The 19447-nt window shown below is 35.2% G+C and overlaps 1 protein-coding gene and 3 non-coding genes across 4 annotated transcripts; 3 read left to right on the forward strand and 1 right to left on the reverse strand.

Annotated features, from left to right (window-relative positions):
* Positions 1 to 782: 782 nt before the first annotated feature.
* Positions 783 to 866, forward strand: Trnal-cag (transfer RNA leucine (anticodon CAG)). The gene has a single exon. It is a non-coding gene; the product is annotated as a tRNA-Leu (tRNA).
* Positions 867 to 1134: 268 nt separating this feature from the next.
* On the forward strand, positions 1135 to 1218 carry Trnal-cag (transfer RNA leucine (anticodon CAG)). The gene has a single exon. It is a non-coding gene; the product is annotated as a tRNA-Leu (tRNA).
* Positions 1219 to 1487: 269 nt separating this feature from the next.
* On the forward strand, positions 1488 to 1571 carry Trnal-cag (transfer RNA leucine (anticodon CAG)). The gene has a single exon. It is a non-coding gene; the product is annotated as a tRNA-Leu (tRNA).
* Positions 1572 to 14139: 12568 nt separating this feature from the next.
* LOC130642195 (tigger transposable element-derived protein 4-like) lies at positions 14140 to 16334 on the reverse strand. The gene is made up of 3 exons (XM_057449282.1): positions 16290 to 16334; positions 15849 to 15965; positions 14140 to 15765 (listed from the first exon to the last, which is right to left on the reverse strand). The coding sequence occupies exons 1-3, from the start codon at positions 16332 to 16334 to the stop codon at positions 14140 to 14142; spliced, it is 1788 nt and encodes a 595-aa protein (XP_057305265.1).
* Positions 16335 to 19447: the final 3113 nt, after the last annotated feature.

A 19447-nucleotide genomic window follows, 5' to 3' on the forward strand; every position in this document is an offset into this window, starting at 1 on the left:
ATAGTTGTTATTCCTTCTATTAATCCAAAATAAATATCACCTGCATACTTGAAATTCAAAGTGGCGTTAAAGTCAGTCAGGATGGCCGAGTGGTCTAAGCCGCTGCGTTCAGGTTGCAGTCTACATTCGTAGGCGTGGGTTCGAATGCCACTTCTGACATAAACTTGAAGATTAACGAAGATGCTCTCTAAGAGTCGTTAAATAGAAATTTCACCTGTGCGTTTTCTTTCTAAAGAACCTCCCTAGCATATTCTTGATTGTTGTTCAACCGTACAGGTCGCTAATGTAGAAATACGGTCCTTTTTTAGGTTCAACCGAAAGTCAAGACCAAGGGTTAAATTTGTAACGTAACATATACTTGTTATTGCTTCTATTAATCCAGAATTAATATCACTTATGTACTTGACATTCCAATTGGCGTAAAAGACAATCAGGATGGTCGAGTGGTCTATGGCGCTTCGTTCATGTCGCAGTTTACATTTGTAGGCGTGGGTTGGAATCCCACTTCTGACATGTAATTAGACATTAGGAAGGATGTTCTTTAAAATGAGTAAAAGGAGATTGCAACGGTATGTCTCTTTTATGAGAAACCTATCTGGCATATGCTTTATGGTTATTCAACTGTACAGGTCTTTAATGTAGACACACGGTCCTTTTTTATGTTCAAACGAAAGTCAAGACCGAGGATTAATGCTTTACCATGAAATATAGTTGTTATTCCTTCTATTATTCCAGAATCAATATTACTTACATACTTGACATGCAATATGGTGGAAAAGTTAGTCAGGATGACCGAGTGGTCTAAGGCGCTGCGTTCAGGTCGCAGTCTACATTCGTAGGCCTGGGTTCAAATCCCACTTCTGACATAAATTTGAAGGTTAAGGATGATGGTCTCTAAAAGTCTTAGAAAGAAATTTCACCTGTGCGTTTCCTTTCTAAAAAACCTCCCTAGCATATTCTTGATTGTTGTTCAACCGTACAGGTCGCTAATGTAGAAACACAGCCTCTTTTTAGGTTCAAACGAATGTAAAGACCAAGGACTAGTATTTTACCTTGAAATATAGTTGTTTCTCTTCTATTAATCCAGAATCAATATCACTTACATACTTGAAATTCAAAGTGGCGTAAAAGACAGTCAGGATGGCCGATTGGTCCAAAGCGCTGCGTTCAGGACGCAGTCTACATTCGTAGGCGTGGGTTCGAATCCCACTTCTGACATAAACTTTAAGATTAAGGAAGATGCTCTCTAAAAGTCATTAAAAAGAAATTAGAACTCTATGTTTTCTTTATGAAAAAACTCCCTAGCATATTCTTGATTGTTGTTCATCGCTACAGGTCGCTAATGTAGAAATACTGTCCTTTTTTAGGTTCAACCGAAAGTCAAGATCAAGGGTTAAAGTTTTACTGTGAGATGTACTTTTTTTCCTTCTATTAATCCAGAATCAATATCACTTATGTACTTGACAATCGAAATGGCATAGAAGGCTCTCAGGATGGCCGAGTGGTCTAAGGCGCTGCGTTCAGGTCGCAGTCTACATTCGTAGGCGTGGGTTCGAATCCCGCTTCTGACAAAAACTTGAAGATTAAGGAAGATGTTCTCTAAAAGTCGTTAAAAAGAAGTTGCAACTCTACGTTTTCTTTATAAAAAAACTCCCTAGCATATTCTTGATTGTTGTTCAACCGTACAGGTCGCTGATGTAGAAATACGGTCCTATTTTAGGTCCACACGAAAGTCAAGACCAAGGGTAAAAGTTTTACTGTGAGATATACTTCTTATTCCTTCTATTAATCCAGAATCAATATCACTTATATACCTGACATTCGAATTGGCGTAAAAGACAGTCAGGATGGTCGAGTGGTCTATGGCGCTGCGTTCAGGTAGCAGTCTACATTCGTAGGCGTGAATTGGATTCCCACTTCTGACATGTAATTCGAGATTAAGAAAGATGTTCTTTAAAATGAGTAAAAGGATATTGCAACAGTAAGTCTCTTTTATGAGAAACCTTTCTGGCATATGCTTTATGATTGTTCATCCGTACAGGTCGTTAATGTAGAAATGCGGTCCTTTTTTAGGTTCAAACGAATGTAAAGACCAAGGACTACTGTTTTATCTTGTAATATAGTTGTTATTCCTTCTATTAATCCAAAATCAATATCCAAGTTTTCTTGATAAAAAACCTCCCTAGCACATCCTTGATTGTTGTTTAACCGTACAAGTCGCTAATGTAGAAATACGTTCCTTTTTTATGTTAAAACGGAAGTCAAGACCAAGGGTTAAAGTGGTACCGTGAAATGTACTTACTTTGCTTCTATTAATCCAAAATCAATATCACTTATGTACTTGACATTCGAATTGTCGTAAAAGACAGTCAGGATAGCTGAGTGGTCTATGGCGTTGTGTTCAGGTCGCAGTTTACATTTGTAGGCGTGGGTTGGAATCCCACTTCTGACATGTAATTCGAGATTAAGAAAGATGTTCTTTAAAATGAGTAAAAGGAAATTGCATTTATGAGAAACCTTCCTATAATATCCTTTATGGTTGTTCAACCGTACAGGTTGTTAATATAGAAGTACGGTCCTTTTATAGGTTCAAACAAATGTAAAGACCAAGGACTACTGCTTTACCTGGTAATATAGTTGTTATTCCTTCTATTAATCCAGAATTAATATCACTTACATACTTGAAATTCAAAGTGGGGTAAAAGACAGTCAAGATGGCCGATTGATCAAAGGCGCTGCGTTCAGGTCACAGTCTACATTCGTAGGCGTGGGTTCTAATCCCACTTCTGACATAAACTTGAAGATTAAGGAAGATGCTCTCTAAAAGTCGTTAAAAAGAAGTTGCAACTCAGCGTTTTCTTTGTAAAAGACCTCCCTAGCATATGCTTGATTGTTGTTTAATCGTACAGGTTTCTAATGTGGAATTACGTTTTTTTTATGCTCAAACGAAAGCCAAGAACAAGGATTAGTGTTTTACCTTGAAATGTAGGTGTTATTCTGGTCGCAGTTAACATTCGTAGGCGTCGGTTGGAGTCCCACTTCTGACATGTAATTCGTGATTAAGAAGGATGTTCTTTAAAATGTGGAAAATGAAATTGCAACAGTAAGTGTTCTTTATGAGAAACCTTCCTATAGTATCCTTTATGATTGTTCAACCGTACAGCTTGTTAATATAGAAATACGGTCCTTTTATAGGTTCAAACGAATGTAAAGACCAAAGACTACTGCTTTACCTTGTAATACAGTTGTTTTTCCTTCTATTAATCCAGAATCAACATCACTTACATACCTGAAATTCAAAGTGGGGTAAAAGACAGTCAGGATGGCCAATTGATCTAAGGTGCTGAGTTCAGGTCGCAGTCTACATTCGTAGGCGTGGGTTGAAATCCCACTTCTGACCTGTAATTCGTGATTAAGAAGGATGTTTTTTAAAATGCGGAAAATGAAGTTGCAACAGTGTTCTTTATGAGAAACCTTCCTATAATATCCTTTATGGTTGGATAACCGTACAGGTTGTTAATGTAGAAGTACGGCCTATTTTTAGGTTCAAACAAATGTAAAGACCAAGGACTAGTGTTTTACCATGCAGTACAGTTGTTAATCCTTCTGTTAATCCAGAATCAATATCACTTACATAATTGAAATCCAAAGTGGGGTAAAAGACAGTCAGCATAGCCGAGTGACCTAAGCCGCTGAGTTCAGGTGGCAGTTTACATTCGTCAGCGTGTGTCCGAATCCCATTTCTGACATAAACATGAAGATTAAGGAAGATGCTCTCTAAAAGTCGTTAAAAAGAAGATGCAACTCTACGTTTTCTTTATAAAAAAACTCCCTAGCATATGCTTGATTGTTGTTCAATCGTACAGGTCTCTAATGTGGAAATACGATCTTTTTTTAAGTTTAAACGAAAGTCAAGACCAAGGGTTAAGGTTGTACCGTGAAATTTACTTGTTATTGCTTCTATTAATCCAGAATCAATATTACTTACATACTTGAAACTCAAAGCGGTGTAAAAGGTAGTCAGGATGGCCGAGTGGTCTAAGGTGCTCCGTTCAGGTCGCAGTCTAAATTCGTAGGCGTGTGTTTGAATCCCACTTCTGACATAAATGTGAGGATTAAGGAAAATGCTTTCTAAAAATCGTTAAAAAGAAATTGCAACTCCAAGTTTTCCTGATAAAAAACCTCCTTAGCATATGGTTGATTGTTGTTCAACCGTACAGGTCTTTAATGTAAAAACACGGTCCTTTTTTATGTTCAAACGAAAGTCAAGACCAAGGATTAATGCTTTACCATGAAATATAGTTGTTATACCTTCTAAAAATCCAGAATCAATATTACTTATATACTTGACATGCAATATGGCGGAAAAGATCGAAGAGTGGTCTAAGACGCTGCGTTAAGGTCGCAGTCTACATTCGTAAGCGTGGGTTCGAATGCCACTTCTGACATAAACTTGAAGATTAAGGAAGATGCTCTCTAAACGTCGTTAAAAAGAAGTTGCAACTCTACGTTTTCTTTATAAAAAAAACTCCCTAGCATATGCTTGATTCTTGTTCAACCGTACAGACTCACCAACAGCATTGTTGCACATGTCTCGCGTCTTGAACCTGTCAGGGGCATGCTCCAATAGGTAGGGAAATTTTTCAGCGGCCTTTTTGCACATTTCCTGCGTATTGAACCTGCCAGGGAAATACTCCAGCACCCCAGGATACTCCCCAACCAATTTTTTCCACCTTTCTTCCCTGAACCAACTCATCTTCTCCCAGTGTATACAATTGAACCTTGAGGTGTGGACGTTTGGTTGAGGACTACTGCGCATACTTTGGGGGCTCATATGTTGTATGTTAGGGAACTTACCTTGTTATGCATGACTAAGCACTGCATTTGTTAAATGATGGTGATGATCAGCGGTATTTTGTGCCATGGGGCGTGATAGAACGTTGTGACGTCACAAACGTTTTTTTGTATGATAATTTTTATGACAGTTTGACCGTGATTGTTGAAAAAGTGTGGTTATAAACCCTCCCTTATACTACTATATTGATTCTCTTTTAATACAAGGAATAAAAAATTTATTACACGATAAAACTTTAACGCTTGGTCCTGACTTTCGTTTGAACATGAAAAGGGACCGTATTTCTACATTAACAAACTGTACGGTTGAACAACCATAAAGCATATGCTAGTGAGGTTTTTCATAAAGAACACCTACTTTGGAATTTCCTTTTACGGATTTTTAAAGGGTATTCTTCTTAATCTTCACATTCCTTTCATAAGTGGGATTCGAAGCCTGGCCTACGAAAGCAGAATCCACCTAAACGCAGCGCCTTAGCCCACACGGCCATCCGGACTTTCCTTTACGACAGTTCGCATGAGAAGTATGTAACTGAAATTAATAGTGGGTTAACACAAGGATTAACAAGTTTATTACACGATAAAACTATAACGCTTGGTCCTGACTTTCGTTTGAACATGAAAAGGGACCGTATTTCTATTTTAATAATGCCCTTTTCAAATCATGGATGTCCTGCCTTAAAGAAACAATGATTGAATAGTAATCTGGTGTTAACTCAGTTTGTGCTACAATTGTCTTTTTTTGTTTTTATAATGTTTTTTTCTTTTAGCCTTGCGTGACGGTATCACTTGACTACCACCCCACCCATTTCCCCTAATTTAACGCTCTGTATTTGTTACGATTTATTGTTTCCCCAAAAGACCACTAGTAGTTCCCTAAAAGACCACTAATAGTTCCCTAAGAGACCACTAGTTAACTATCTTTGTATGTTTCTGGACAGAAATTTTATATACACAAAATACAAATCTACTTTTTCGCATATGTCTTCATAATTCGCAATGGTGAATGATTGAAATATACAAAGCTCGTTATATGTATAGTAATTATTAGAATTTTCTACAGGGCGCGTTTTATATGGCCTGGCGTTGCCAGGCAACACGAGGTTTCACGGGGAAATAATATTAACAATAGCAGAAGCTACAACCTTCTCCCCTCTCTGAGGTTAAGTGTTTATAAAATACATTTCAGAAATGTTAAGTTCGCGTAACAAAGCAGAGATTTTCACCTTTTCTTAAACATCCAAATATTGAATAGATTTATTTAAACATTAAAATTAATTAAATTAATAAATTACAAGGCTTCGTATTTAATCAATTTTTTTACATACTATAAAATGTTATAAGCTGAGAAAATAAAAAATAAAAAAGTTATATGGGTAATGGATAAAAAACATTTATTATATTTCTTTAGCATAGTTAACATAAAGCATCAAGCTTTTTGTTTGAAAAATTCAACGAGCAGCTGAGGTTTTTAAATGCCAGCACTAGATCACTAAAAGCCTTATACCAGAACACTCAATGCGGTACGAATATGCCCATTTTAACCAGGGAAAACACTTTTTACTTCAAGCAGGGATGAGATTCCATCTGATTCCATTCTACTCGTATTTTTAACAGTGTCGTTGGAATAATTAGCAAAAAATAATCCATGTTGTAACATAACTATTTACCGGCTTTTCAGTCAGAGGGAAAGAGGTGCCTTTTTGTCGCCATTTTTTTTTTTTTGCTACTAGTAAGGTAAGAAATGGTAGTGTACCGGTACAGGCAGTTTTGTTGTGAAAAAAAGCTGTCTTTCCCAAGTTCATTTTGCGCAGTGTGGCAGTGATATTTCCATGGTGTAGGGAAACAATAATAAAATGATAAGTTCGGATGAAAAGTAACAAGTGTACCTGCTGGTTTTAAATAGATGTAATTTGAAAAGCAACATCATTTGTACTTTACAATCTTGTACAAAGGATATCAGAAAATATTTGTTCTCTGAGAGGGAAAGAGGGAAAATATGGTGAAATTAAAAGAAATATTAAGCCGGGACAATATGTTTACCGGCCAGGTGAACTTTTGTAAGTCACTTTTTAGGAAAATAAATTTCTACAAAATGTCAAAAAATGATGCTTAATATGTAAATTCTTGTTATATTCTTGAAATTGCACCCTTTTACATTTATAGTATAAGGTTGTGAAAGTGCTTGGTGGTAAATGAATGTATGTGTTTGCTTTTATGTGGCAATCCATTCTACAAAAAAAACGAAAATTATAAACGCTTGCAAATTGAAGAAAGAGTCCCACCTTACCGTAACGAAGTTAAAAAAGAGTATTTTTAACCAAAATGAAATGAAACAGACGAAACATGAAAGGTGTAGGCTGTCAAAACAACGAGATTGATTGGTTTGCGAAAAATGGTTGTCATAAGGAGCTGATACTGTTTCCATCCTAGACAGAAAAGTATTTAAGCAAACTTATTACAATTACAGAAGATTTCGTTCGTTTTTCTTAGAAAATACAAAGTATGTAATAGAACGGAAGTAACAATGAGTTTTCGTAAGTTGTGCGAATGCTGAAATACTCACATAAAATTCAGAATGGAAATAGTTTCGAATATGTAACTATGTATTTGACAACTTGTGTAACGTAAATACGAACCTGTACAATTTTCTGGTCGTTTTCATTAATCGTCAGATGCACAAGGAAGCACGATCTGCTTGATTTTAAAAAATTTTGGATCCTAATTCTTTATTGGAATTTCACATACACCGGCCGTCACGTTTTAATCCTTTTGTGAGACAACATCAAAATGTGTTACTTTTGTACACATGGTGATTACCGAAATAGCAATCTATAAAGCTACAGGAACACAAGACCATAGGCGATAGTAACAAATTTATGTTAAATACTATCGCCTAAAAATGTTAAATTGTGTCTTTTACGCGCGACCAATCACAATGCAGTAATTTTGCTGAATGTATTTTGTTGAATAATCAATCTTGCACATATGTGGAGACACAATAAAATTTTAATTTTGTTACCATTGCCTGAAAAAATTTTCTCGTGTCCCTATGGCTTACAACATCTAGCGTGTTTTTTTCACAACAAGTCTAATATTAGTAAATGCTTATCTTCTTTTATCGATATAAACACTTGAATTCACACAATAGAAAAATCTTCGTACACCTTCAATAAGATTTTATTTTTCAATTAGATTAACTAATAATGTATACGTGACTATTATTGACTAAGTCTTTTCTTTGTGCGCACAAAAAAAACATAAAACAGCTTATACTCTTATATTTAATAGAATATTTTCACACTGCTAAAAGAAGGCATAACACGAGACTTAGAATCTTTAGTTCTTCTATAAAAAAAGAAAAATCGAATAGAAGACTGTGAACATTATGTTTTAAAGTAAGTTTATATTTCAGAAGAAAAAAATTTTAATGTTATTGGCATAGTGCTTACTGGTCAGAAAGATCACTTTAAATACCAGTGAGTAAAATAACACTGAAGCTGGTTCCTTTTCGTAAGATGCTTTGGCTACATATAGTATATGTTTCTTTAATTTCAATTGGATTACCATTACATATACTTGGTGTTATATTAATGACTGGCCTGCCATTGCGTGTAAATCCACAGAGAATATTGCTATTTAATGTTGCTGCAATCGAGATTCTCGAATGTTGTTTGACCCTGTTCGATGTGCATCTGGTAGAAGACCATCCTGTTAATACCAAAACCATTGCACTTCGATATTACATTATTATAACAGTCAGAGCGCTCGCGTTTCCTTTTATAATAAACATGTCTTTGCTAACATTTGATCGATTCTTTGCAGTGTATTCGAACATTAGATATATGAATTCGTGGCTGTATTGCCACAAGCAGAAATGTATTATGTTTGGTTGGTGTTGCTGCATGGCGTTCATAACAGTGACTATTTTTGTGTCCGAGATAAATCCAGCAATATTGATTATCATGTTTGATGTTGTGCGTAAAATAACTGCAGTAATGTACATTGTTGTAATGATGCAATTTTTAGCTGTTTATGGCTACCTCGTCGTGGTAGTTCGAAGACTTCGTGACCAACACAGTAGAATTGATAACTTTAAAATCCTTACCCCTTTTCTTATCGTTCTAACGTTTGTGTTCCTGAGAGCAATACCTTACTCGGTGTTAACATTTGCTGGAGAAGGAGTCAGCAGAAGTATCTTGTTTTATTATTCCATTGGAAGAATTCTTAATGTAATATTAGACCCTTTGGTATACATCTTTATCCTTAGTAATGTTAGGAGTAAATTAAAATTCCAGCGAAATGCGATTAGTAGCAAAGCACCTGACATTCTTTGCAAATCTTTCCTACAACTGCGATCAAGAAACAATCCAGTACATTCTCGAGACCGACGTTGTTCAACCAATCCAGAAACCATTGAAACGAAGTTTGATGAAAATATTAAAGTTATTTGGCAGTAACTTAAATTTACTGCGCAATTCCTGCCATGCTCATGTTGAAGGGCTCGTGAAGTTACAACATGGAAACAGATGCAAGTTTTCATTATAGAAGGGAATAGAGAGACGAATTGCACAAATGTTTCGCCTCAAAGCGCCCCTGCAAAGCGTTCTGTGACTGTTTAGTCAATTTTTCACCTCTAGTAATCTCTTGATATCACCTTCGCGACTTTGGTGGTGCAGCAAATAGTTATGCGCTGCGCAATATTTTGACTGGAACTGCGACGTATTTCGCCGAGCATGATTTTGGTATAACTTTCAGACGCGTAAGAAAAGGACGAACAAGACGACGAAGGAAACCACATTTTTGACCTTTGACTTTTTTTTACTTCTTATATTATTATTTAATTGAAAATGTCGGGTAGATGATAAATTTTAGTAAATAGTCCAGAAGTATCTCTTTAATTTTTTTTATAGACAAGCATTCAACTAGTTTATTTATCAGTTGATCGTTTGTGGTTTCACTTTGTTTCTTGTAACTTTTACACGCGAGATCTCGAGATTTACACCTTACCTATCTTTAAGTAACTGTATATAAAAATATATTACATTTATCCAGCTAACACATTTCTTTGTTTACCCTTGTGTATTATAAACCTAACAAAAGGATTGAATAATATAGATATTATTATGTCGCGAACATAAGCAGTTCAAAAATGCGTGTAACCACAGTAAATAGTTGTTTTGTGTTCCTGAATCCTTGGAGGCGACGTTTATGAAAGCAAATTGATTTTGTACAGCTGTAAGAAATTTGCCTGAATTTACTTTTCTAAGATATTCAACTCCGGAAATTTGAAAAGCCTAAAAATTTAGACCATTGCCCGAAAATAAACTTTACGCTTTTAAAAATCTGAAAAACAAATGTTTTCCGAAAACTTTTGTGAGGGGCTGATCATATGAGGCGAGCCAGCCCAGTTAAGCAGGCTGGCTCGCTTTGCCCAAGATCTCGCTTCTAATAAAAGATTCCTCATAAAAAGTGAATTGTGATCACATGAGAAACAAGCCAGCCCGGTTTGCCGAGATCCCGCTTTGTTGAACCAAGATCTCGGTTAGACGGGCTGGAAAATTTTCATGTGTTTGCTCCAGCCCGGCTAACGGGGATGATTTTTTGGCTCGTGCGCATGCCTAAACTTTTAAAAGATCAATATGGCGACTGCGTGACTCAACTTCAGCCCGCTTAGCCGAGCTGAGTTTTCCTCATGTGATGGCACGAAATTATCAGCCCGCCTAACCAAGCCAACCCACGTAACCGGACTGGCTTGCCTCATGTGATCAGCCCTGAGTCAGAGAAGCTCGTATTCCTGTAACAAAAAAGTATAAGTGATTTAAAATTTCAATCTATAATTTCTATTAATGCATGCTCTAAGTAAATAGATAATTTCGTATTATTACCCTAACCAATTAGATTGTATAAATGAGACAGTAAACTCCTGGTTACACTTATTACAAAATATTATGGCCCATGTGTTTTTTCCATGAACTATGTAGCTATTATAAAATCGCATGTTAAAAAGATTTTTCCGCGTTGAACATCAAGTCGGTTTGTACGTAATAAATGGTGTATTTGTTTGTGTCTGATGTTTGCTGACAATGATGTTTCAAAATTTTGATTTCAATACAAATAGGCGATACAAAGAAGTCACAACCACACATATACAATAATTATTTTTATATGTTGAATTTAAAATAATTTTTAATTCATAATACAACAATTTAACCCTATTCGGTCCGGAAGGGGGGTACTCCGCCCCCTCCCCCTGACGGATTTTTTTTAATAACTCCTTAATACTATGCTGCATAGCTATGATACTTAATGAGTTTCAATGATAATCTATTAGACACCTGCTTGCTAAATTTTAAGGTCCCATACCTTTCAGAGGCCTTGATATTGGCTATTACTCGAAACTTCCCCTAAAAATCTCTATAATATCTCTATATATATAAACCCTTATAATAGGGGAAATATAATAACTCTTGTTAGAATTATCCTCAACTTAAAACACAACTTTGTTTCATCAAGAAGAATCATTCTGCATCTTTGTGCAACATGTGGTTAATCCGATTTCCCTATTGTTTCGGATTTTACCCGAAAATCGGGAAAAAACAGATTTTCGGGCATTTTTTGAAAATTTGTTAAATAACATTTATTTAGCTGTCAGAACCTTCAAACAGAATGCAAACTTCACTATATAGAACTAAAGTAATTTAACTTTAAGCGGAAAGTGGCATTTTAAAGAAATTTCAATCTTTTGATGACGTCAAAGACCATAATATGTTCGAAAAACCTCGGACCGAATAGGGTTAAAGTGGTATAAGAATAAAAAAAAGTAACCGAAAAAAAAAATTTTTAACGAGAAAATAAAGTCAAGACAAGAGGCTGGATAGACATGGAAACATTTTTTAAGTATTTTTGCCATTTCTTTTTGGCAGTAAAATAAATTACGTTTTACAAAATATATTTAATAACAATAAAAGTTTAGTACGGAAATCTCTTTTAAATGAAAATTTTTTAAACTAAAAAAACGAACACCGCTGCCATCTTTAATGTAATGGAAATTAAGCACATTTAGCGCCGATGTTTAAACACTGGGAGCTGCTGTTGCCAAGAATTTTTCAATGGTAATAAACATTGTTACGTTACTGTATTTCAATTTTAAAAATACCTTCTTTACAGGAATAAAACAATGCAAAGCAAAAACGTAAAATATTTTTTCATCTTGATATTATCAACACCTTCTTTCATGTTATTGATAATATATTTGAATTCGCCTTTTCAACAAAGGCCGAAAACGACGAAAAAAGATACTGAAACAAAAAAGAAACTAATTCTGTTGTACACAAAGTACCTTCAAATAAGGATATTCAGATACAATATTAAATTTTTTAGCGCAGTATAATATTCTGGTTGGATTTTATTTAGATTTGAAGAAAATAATTATTTTGAAAACGAGGCTATTCTTAGAAAGCTCGGCTATATGTAGGATATGACCGTAGTTTTCAGCACGGAACTGAGCCACTTAACGAACAGAAATATTAATGAATTTAGGTAATTAGTTCTACCTGTTGCTAAGGAACTTAGGGAAAAGAATCATTTTTAGTATCGACCTTTTTGATTGAGTTTGGCATAAAAAGGAAATTCAGGAAAGGTCTATTATACAACTGCTTGTAGATGTGATTTTACCCGGTGTGAATATACCTTTAACGAAAGCCGACTTGCAGTAAGCGATGCTGTTATTTTTCAAGCAGAAAGGATGTCCTTTTACATTAATTTGGATTTTTTAAATATTATAAGGACAAAATTACACAAAAATCAAATGTGGATATATTTTGCAGTTAACCACTTAGGTGATGTAAAAGCTGGTAGAAGTCTCCATACTCAAGACAAATACTTCATTTGGTCTATATCTTATCGACTTAATTCAGATATACGCAGACACTTCGCAGAGATTAAAAAATTGACGAAACAAAAAACTCTAACCAACACTAATTTTGCTAAAAACAAATCAAAACAAAACAGGTTGCTTGGATTGTAAACAAATGTGGCAGTCTGAGAGACGACTTAGCTATGAAATTAGGTAATATGGAATCACCATAAATATTTACGGTAGATGCCGGGAAAAAAATAGCAACACTAATTTCTTAAGGTGCCGTAGTGCCACTTGCGAAAAAGAATTAAAGAAGTACAAGCTTTTTTGTTGCAGAGGAGAGACTGTGTAAAGATTTTATTACTGGGGAATATTAGCAAAAGCCATTTAATGGCAACGCGATTCCTATTGCGTTGGACGGTGTAGATTACAACATTTCAAAATTAGCAATACCAGGTTTTTTTCTTGATGCTTTGAAGTTCAAAACGCCAAAAGCATTAGCTGATCACATTAAAGAGCTCGAAAGACGACAAAAGGTATAACGAATATTTCAAATGGAAGTCTCACTATGAAAGAATTGAAGAAAAACAGGATGTTCAAAATTTACGTGTGAATTGTGTCCTAAACTTCACGAATGTTCAAGCTTTAAAGGATCAGATAAACACGCAACAATGCAACAAGACAGAAAGTGTATTTTTTAAATGGATAAAAACCTAATGCTGATTTACCATGGCGTTAATTAAATTACCTGTAAAAGCGCTTTTAAGGAGGGATTTTCACTAAACGAATTGGACGACGAAATCGCCTGCGAAATGTCTCTGAGCATGCGCAGTTTTCGTTTTGATTTTGCTTCAAAAAATTCGCTTGGCTGTAAAGTAGAGACAATTTCTATTTTTTGGAGCGAAATATTTCGTTGTAAACTTTTAGTTAATCAGTACACAAAATTCAGTGTTTATTCTTAACAAAACTTATTACTGGAAAGAATTTCAAATCTTTACAGCCCAAAAGAGTGCTTGCATTCAGTATTATAAATTCGCCACATTGTATCATATGAAAATCGAAAGATAATTTGCAGCTAATTCACCGCGGGAATTAGTTACAGTCGACGCTCGTTATCTCGAACTCCCAAGGGACCGAAAGAAAAGTTCGAGATAGCGAGCGTTCGAGATAGCGGAGGTTCGACATAACGAGCGTATTTCATGAAAAGTTTGAGATAACGAGTTTTTCGAAATTTTTTGAAATTTTCAGAAAAGGGCAAGGGTCAGTAGTTCGGTCATAAGTATCTGTGGGCAAGCTTTTAAAATTAAAATTCACCTGAATTAAGGGTACTTGAAGGAACTGTTTGGTCAAGAAAGGGAAATGGATAATAAAGAAAACAGCATTTTGCGTACATGTATACTTATTGTTGATTACAATTACATACATTATTTTTGATCGAAAAAGCTCAAAATATTAGTTTGCTTCTTGTTTTTCATTTCACTTTTAAGAAACAAATCTTCAAAGCGAAGCAGGAGGCGTTGCATGTCATTTCCATCATCAGTGAATAGACAAGCATTTTGTAAAGTCTCCACTGCAGTGTTTATTTCTGATTTTGTTGGCTTGCTCACTGGCTCATCAAACACCTCGATGACATCGGCATTTTCATCATGCTCCTCGTCATTCTCATCTGTACTTGGCCGTACCGACTCAAGGATTTCTTCATCAGTCACGGGATTTTCAATTGTGGTCAAATCTTGGTCAATATCGACAACATCACGGGCCGAGAGATCAGCAAGAATAATGGTATCGTCAATGGCACGCAGTTGTGTGAGATCTTTCTCCAGTTGTTTAAATGGATCATCAATATCATCAGTTGCATTCTGTTGAGCTTTCTTGGAAATCTTTGATTTCTTGAAGCAGTTTACGATGGTTTCTTTCTTCACTTTGCCCCACGACGAAACAAGTATTTGAAGAGCACGCAGAATTGAAACTTTTGAAAGATCTTTGTCTTTTTCTAGGTTTTGAATCATCATGTTGACCAATTTTTGGCGATAAAGAGACTTAAGACATCTTATGACACCTTGGTCCATCGGTTGTGACACAGAAGTTGTATTTGGAGGTAAGAAAATCAATTTAATGTTGGACAGTCCACCGACATCAGGGTGAGCGGGACAATTATCGATGATCAAGACTATCTTTCGACCTTCTTTTAGAAACATTGCATTGATTTCTCGCACCCACTCTTCAAAAAGAGAGCTGTCCATCCAACTCTTCTTCTGCGCTCTGTACCTGCAGGGTAGGGTTGTTACATTTTTGAAGCACCTTGGTTTCCTCGATTTACCAATCACAAACATTGGTAGTTTATCTCCGACAGCATTGGCAGCTGCAAGCCCGGTAATTCGGACTTTGCTATTTTTACCCCCAGAGCATTTTTCGTATTTGTAGTGATACGTTTTATTTGGCAAGCATTGGTAGAAGAGACCGAATTCGTCGGCATTGTAAATATCTTCTAGTTTGTAGTTAGTTAATAATGTTGGTAAAGTGGTTTCAAACCAAGATGCTATCATATCAGGTTGAACAGAATTGCTTTCACCAACGACCGTCTTGAACGTTACATTGTGCCTGAAATAGAAAATAAAACAAATACCGACTTGTATAAAAGATTTATTGTTAACCTGTTCGTGCATTTTTTCGAATACGAATGTTCGAATTTCAATTCGAATGTTTTTAAAAATTCTTGTGTGAAGTTTTTCCTTATTGGCTAGCCAAGTTGATATCGTGTTTTTAGGCACCCCGTACTTTTTAGCGATATCTTTATTTGGAATACCTTTTTCCAATTCTTTTAATGCTTGGCATTTTTCTGCCAAAGTTTTTACAACGAGCTTTCTTTTCGGTGGCATTCTGACAAAGGAAATCACAAAAAAAACATTGCAAAATCTACCTGTTTTACAATGGAATGTCTTCTTTTTATTGCAACATTTTGTGACTTTAAAACAAGCAGTGCAAGGTCTTCTTTTTTCAAAATTCCTCTTTAAGAGTTCGAGATAACGAGCGTAAATCAGTCCAAGGGACTGAGAAAAAAGTTTGAGATAGTGAAAGTTTGAGATAACGGAGGTTCGAGATACCGAAGATTTTTTTGCCTACTATTGCTTACAGAACTCAAGGGACCGAAGAAAAAGTTCGAGATAGAGAAAGTTCGAGATAACGGAGGTTCGAGATAATGAGCGTCGACTGTATTCACAATTGGCTTCGTGTCTCTTGTAAATTTAATCTATTCAATAAGGCAACATATATCTATTTTACGTCAAGAGTCAATAAAAACTAAAATAATTATTTATTTATTTAGTCTTTTGATATCGTTTTATCGAGTAAGAAGTTCAATTATCGAAAGAAATTAACCTCAGGTGGATTACAAATGGGTCAAGTTAACGAATTAAAATAGATTAGATATATTTCGCCTGTAAAAAAAGTTACATGTACGCTAGATGTTTACAATAAAATGGCAGAAGCAAGTAAAAGGCAGTCTTATTGCCAAGCTACAAACTCTCACATACAAACACCAATCTTTTGCTTTGCACTAAAAATATTTGCTTACTTTAATATTACTGCTCATATTTTTTAAGCCTTTACCATTTGGCATCGGGGAGGGACATTTTAATTGGTTAATTTAAGAAGTGAAGAGCGGCTAAGTATGAAATAATCCGGGAGGTTCGACTTGTTATGACTGGACTCGTGTAAACATGTTTTGTTAACGGGCAAAGATTAATGGAGTAGGCACCTTATAGTTTGTCAAATTAGTTTATCAAACACTTTCGACTGACTTTGCTTGTTATTACGGCTATTTTACGGGATTATCCATTTTCAGTGTAAGGACATTATCCTTATACGATAGAGTACGTAACAACATCCGCCCCGATGATGGATCAGTTTAATTCCTGAGGACTAGTTGCTTGTTTCGAAAGAAAATTAATCATGGTACCCAACGATATAAGACATGAACCATCTATGTCTGACCATCAATTTTGGATAGAATTTTGGACTCTCACTCTAAAGGTTAATGGCGAATCTGGATAATTGAAGATGTTATCTTAATCATACAGGCGTGATTTTTGGTTAAGGATTAAGGTCCAGGAACTAAAAGCTGTTACCCAAATGTATTTATTTATTTATTTTATTTATTTAATATTTATACAGGATAAAACATTTCAGATAAAATATCTGCTTTACAAATGTGTCCTGTTTAAAAAAATAGCTAAAAAATAGTTAATATTTGATTAAAATCTAAATAAAAACGATATGGGAAAAAATAGAAGAAAATGTGAAACAAAAGGCAGAGAAAATGTTTGAGTGTGGACACAAACTTAGAGTAAAGACGCTACTCAAATGGGACACATCTAGAAAACAAAGAAACAAAATTTCATAACATACACCTAAATATAGTATTGCTTCAATTTCTTTTTAAAAGTTACATAACATTTTTCTTTTCTAATATCTAATGGCAACTTGTTGTATGTATCAGCACCCATGCAATAAAAACCACTTTTTGCAATTTCTAATTTAACTTTTGTCAAGCGTAATGATAACTGCTTATTCCGTGAAACCCTTTTGTGATTCAATAACTCGAAATAACTGTTGAAGCTGCTGCACCTCTCTCCGTCAATACATTTACGAACTACGCAACACACGTTTCTTATTATCATACTTCTGATTAATGTAACGTTTGCATTTTTCGTGATATTTCTCGCTCTGTTGTCCAGAGACACAAGCCTTTTCTGTTGTGTATTTGTAAATTTAAGGTTGATGATACTGATAAACGTGATAAGAGGTAGTATCATCATGTTGTAAATAATAATAGCATTGTTGTCATCAATTTGCGATCTCAATGCTGATAGGAGACGAAACCTTGTTGAAGCTTTCTTCTAGACTGTGTCAAAATTTACCTGCATAGATAGTTTTGAATTCGGAGTCGAACCCAAATATTTATACTGGCTTGTCGTGTTGACTTCCACAAAATTGTAAAATAGCTTGAGCTTGTGGGATACTGAATTCAACTTTTTCCCAGTTCCGAATAACATTGCTACCGTTTTTCCTCTTTTTAAATTAATCACAAGATCATTATCGATCAGGTACTGTTCGATATTTTTTAATTCTGAGTTCAAAATATATTCGGTATAATTCACTTTGCTTCCAGCAATATCACTGTGTCGTCATCGAATTGGATAGCACGTGCTCTAATTAGCGAGGTCTCAAAATCATTGAATTAAAAATAAAAGCGGTCCTAAAATAGATCCCTGAGGGACTCCGCATTTTACATTCTCAGTGTTAGATCTGATGTTGTTAATAACCACCTGTTGTGTACTGTTGAATAGGTAGTGGGTAAATCATTCTAACTCTTTGCCACAAATACCATATGCGCAAAGCTTTTCAAGAAAGATGCTATGTGAAACAGTGTCAAAAGCTTTCGACAAATCAATGAAGATTGCACCAACTAAATTTCCTTTATCAAGCTCTTTTCTGATGTTATCAGTAAATAACGTTGCAGCTATGTCCGTGGAGCTACGTCTGCTGTAACCAAATTGATACCAATATAATAAATTATTATCTTCTAGATTGCTGATAAGTTGGCTATGAACTGCTTTCTCAAGTATTTTTGATAGGCTTGACAATATAGATATTGGTCGGTAGTTATTTGGTTCAGATGGTGATCCTGATTTAAAGATGGGAGTGATTAGTGCGTGTTTCCAATCTGATGGTACTTCTGAGTTGTCTAATGATAAGTTGATTAAATAACACAGTGGTTCAGCAATCGCAGATGCACAGTCCTTCAATAAAGCTGGTGGAAGATTATCCGAACCAGTTGACTTTTGACGCTTAAGCTTTTTAAGTTCTTTCCCAACAAATATGCGTGATACATTGTTAAATTTAAATTTCATACATGTTCTTAAAGGTAAATGTTTTGGTTTGTTCTAGATAAAATCTTTTAGGTAAATAGATTTTAATTTTAACTGATGTGCCACGTTAGAGAAAAATAAACATAATGTATTTACTTTTTCGAATTTATAGGTAGTTGCAGTTGTATCATTAGTAACTTTCATCGTCGCTTTCCAATCTGCTGCTGCGTTTATCCTACGAGCTTTCTAAGGGCTTTATCTCTATCGATCATAAGATATCTGATGTTGTTGTCAATCCAAGGGCAGAATTGACCCTTCACACTTTTCTCGATTATCGGCGCGTGTTTGTTAAATACATTAAGAAGTGTATTCTCCAGTTAAAGCCATGCTTCGTTAACATTTTTCATTTCGTACATACGACTCCAGTCGTGATGTCTAAGCTCCTCGTTCATATTGTCGTTGTTGTACTTTCCGTAGTTCCTACTTTTTTCATTTTTCGGCGGTAACCTATCTCTCTTGAATTTACGCACAAAGCCAACCATGTCGTGTTCACTAATAGAAGTTGGTATTACGTCATTGACATAAGTACTATCCGTGCAAGATGTTAAAATACAGTCAATTAAAGTTTTTGATGTTTCGGTTACTCTTGTCGCTTTAGTAATAATTTGTTTTAGTCCATTTAAGTTGAATACTTCCTTAATATCCTTATTATCATTTTCTTTCAACAAATCAACGTTTATGTCTCCCAAAAGATTCACTTCTTTTGACTGAGACATAACAATAGATAACATATCGCTAAGGAATGTTTCAAAATTACGAGGTAGGTATTTCGAACCAGCCGGGAGTCGGTACAATGATCCAA

This window comes from Hydractinia symbiolongicarpus, chromosome 4 (assembly GCF_029227915.1).
Source record: "Hydractinia symbiolongicarpus strain clone_291-10 chromosome 4, HSymV2.1, whole genome shotgun sequence".
Lineage (NCBI taxonomy): Eukaryota > Metazoa > Cnidaria > Hydrozoa > Anthoathecata > Hydractiniidae > Hydractinia > Hydractinia symbiolongicarpus.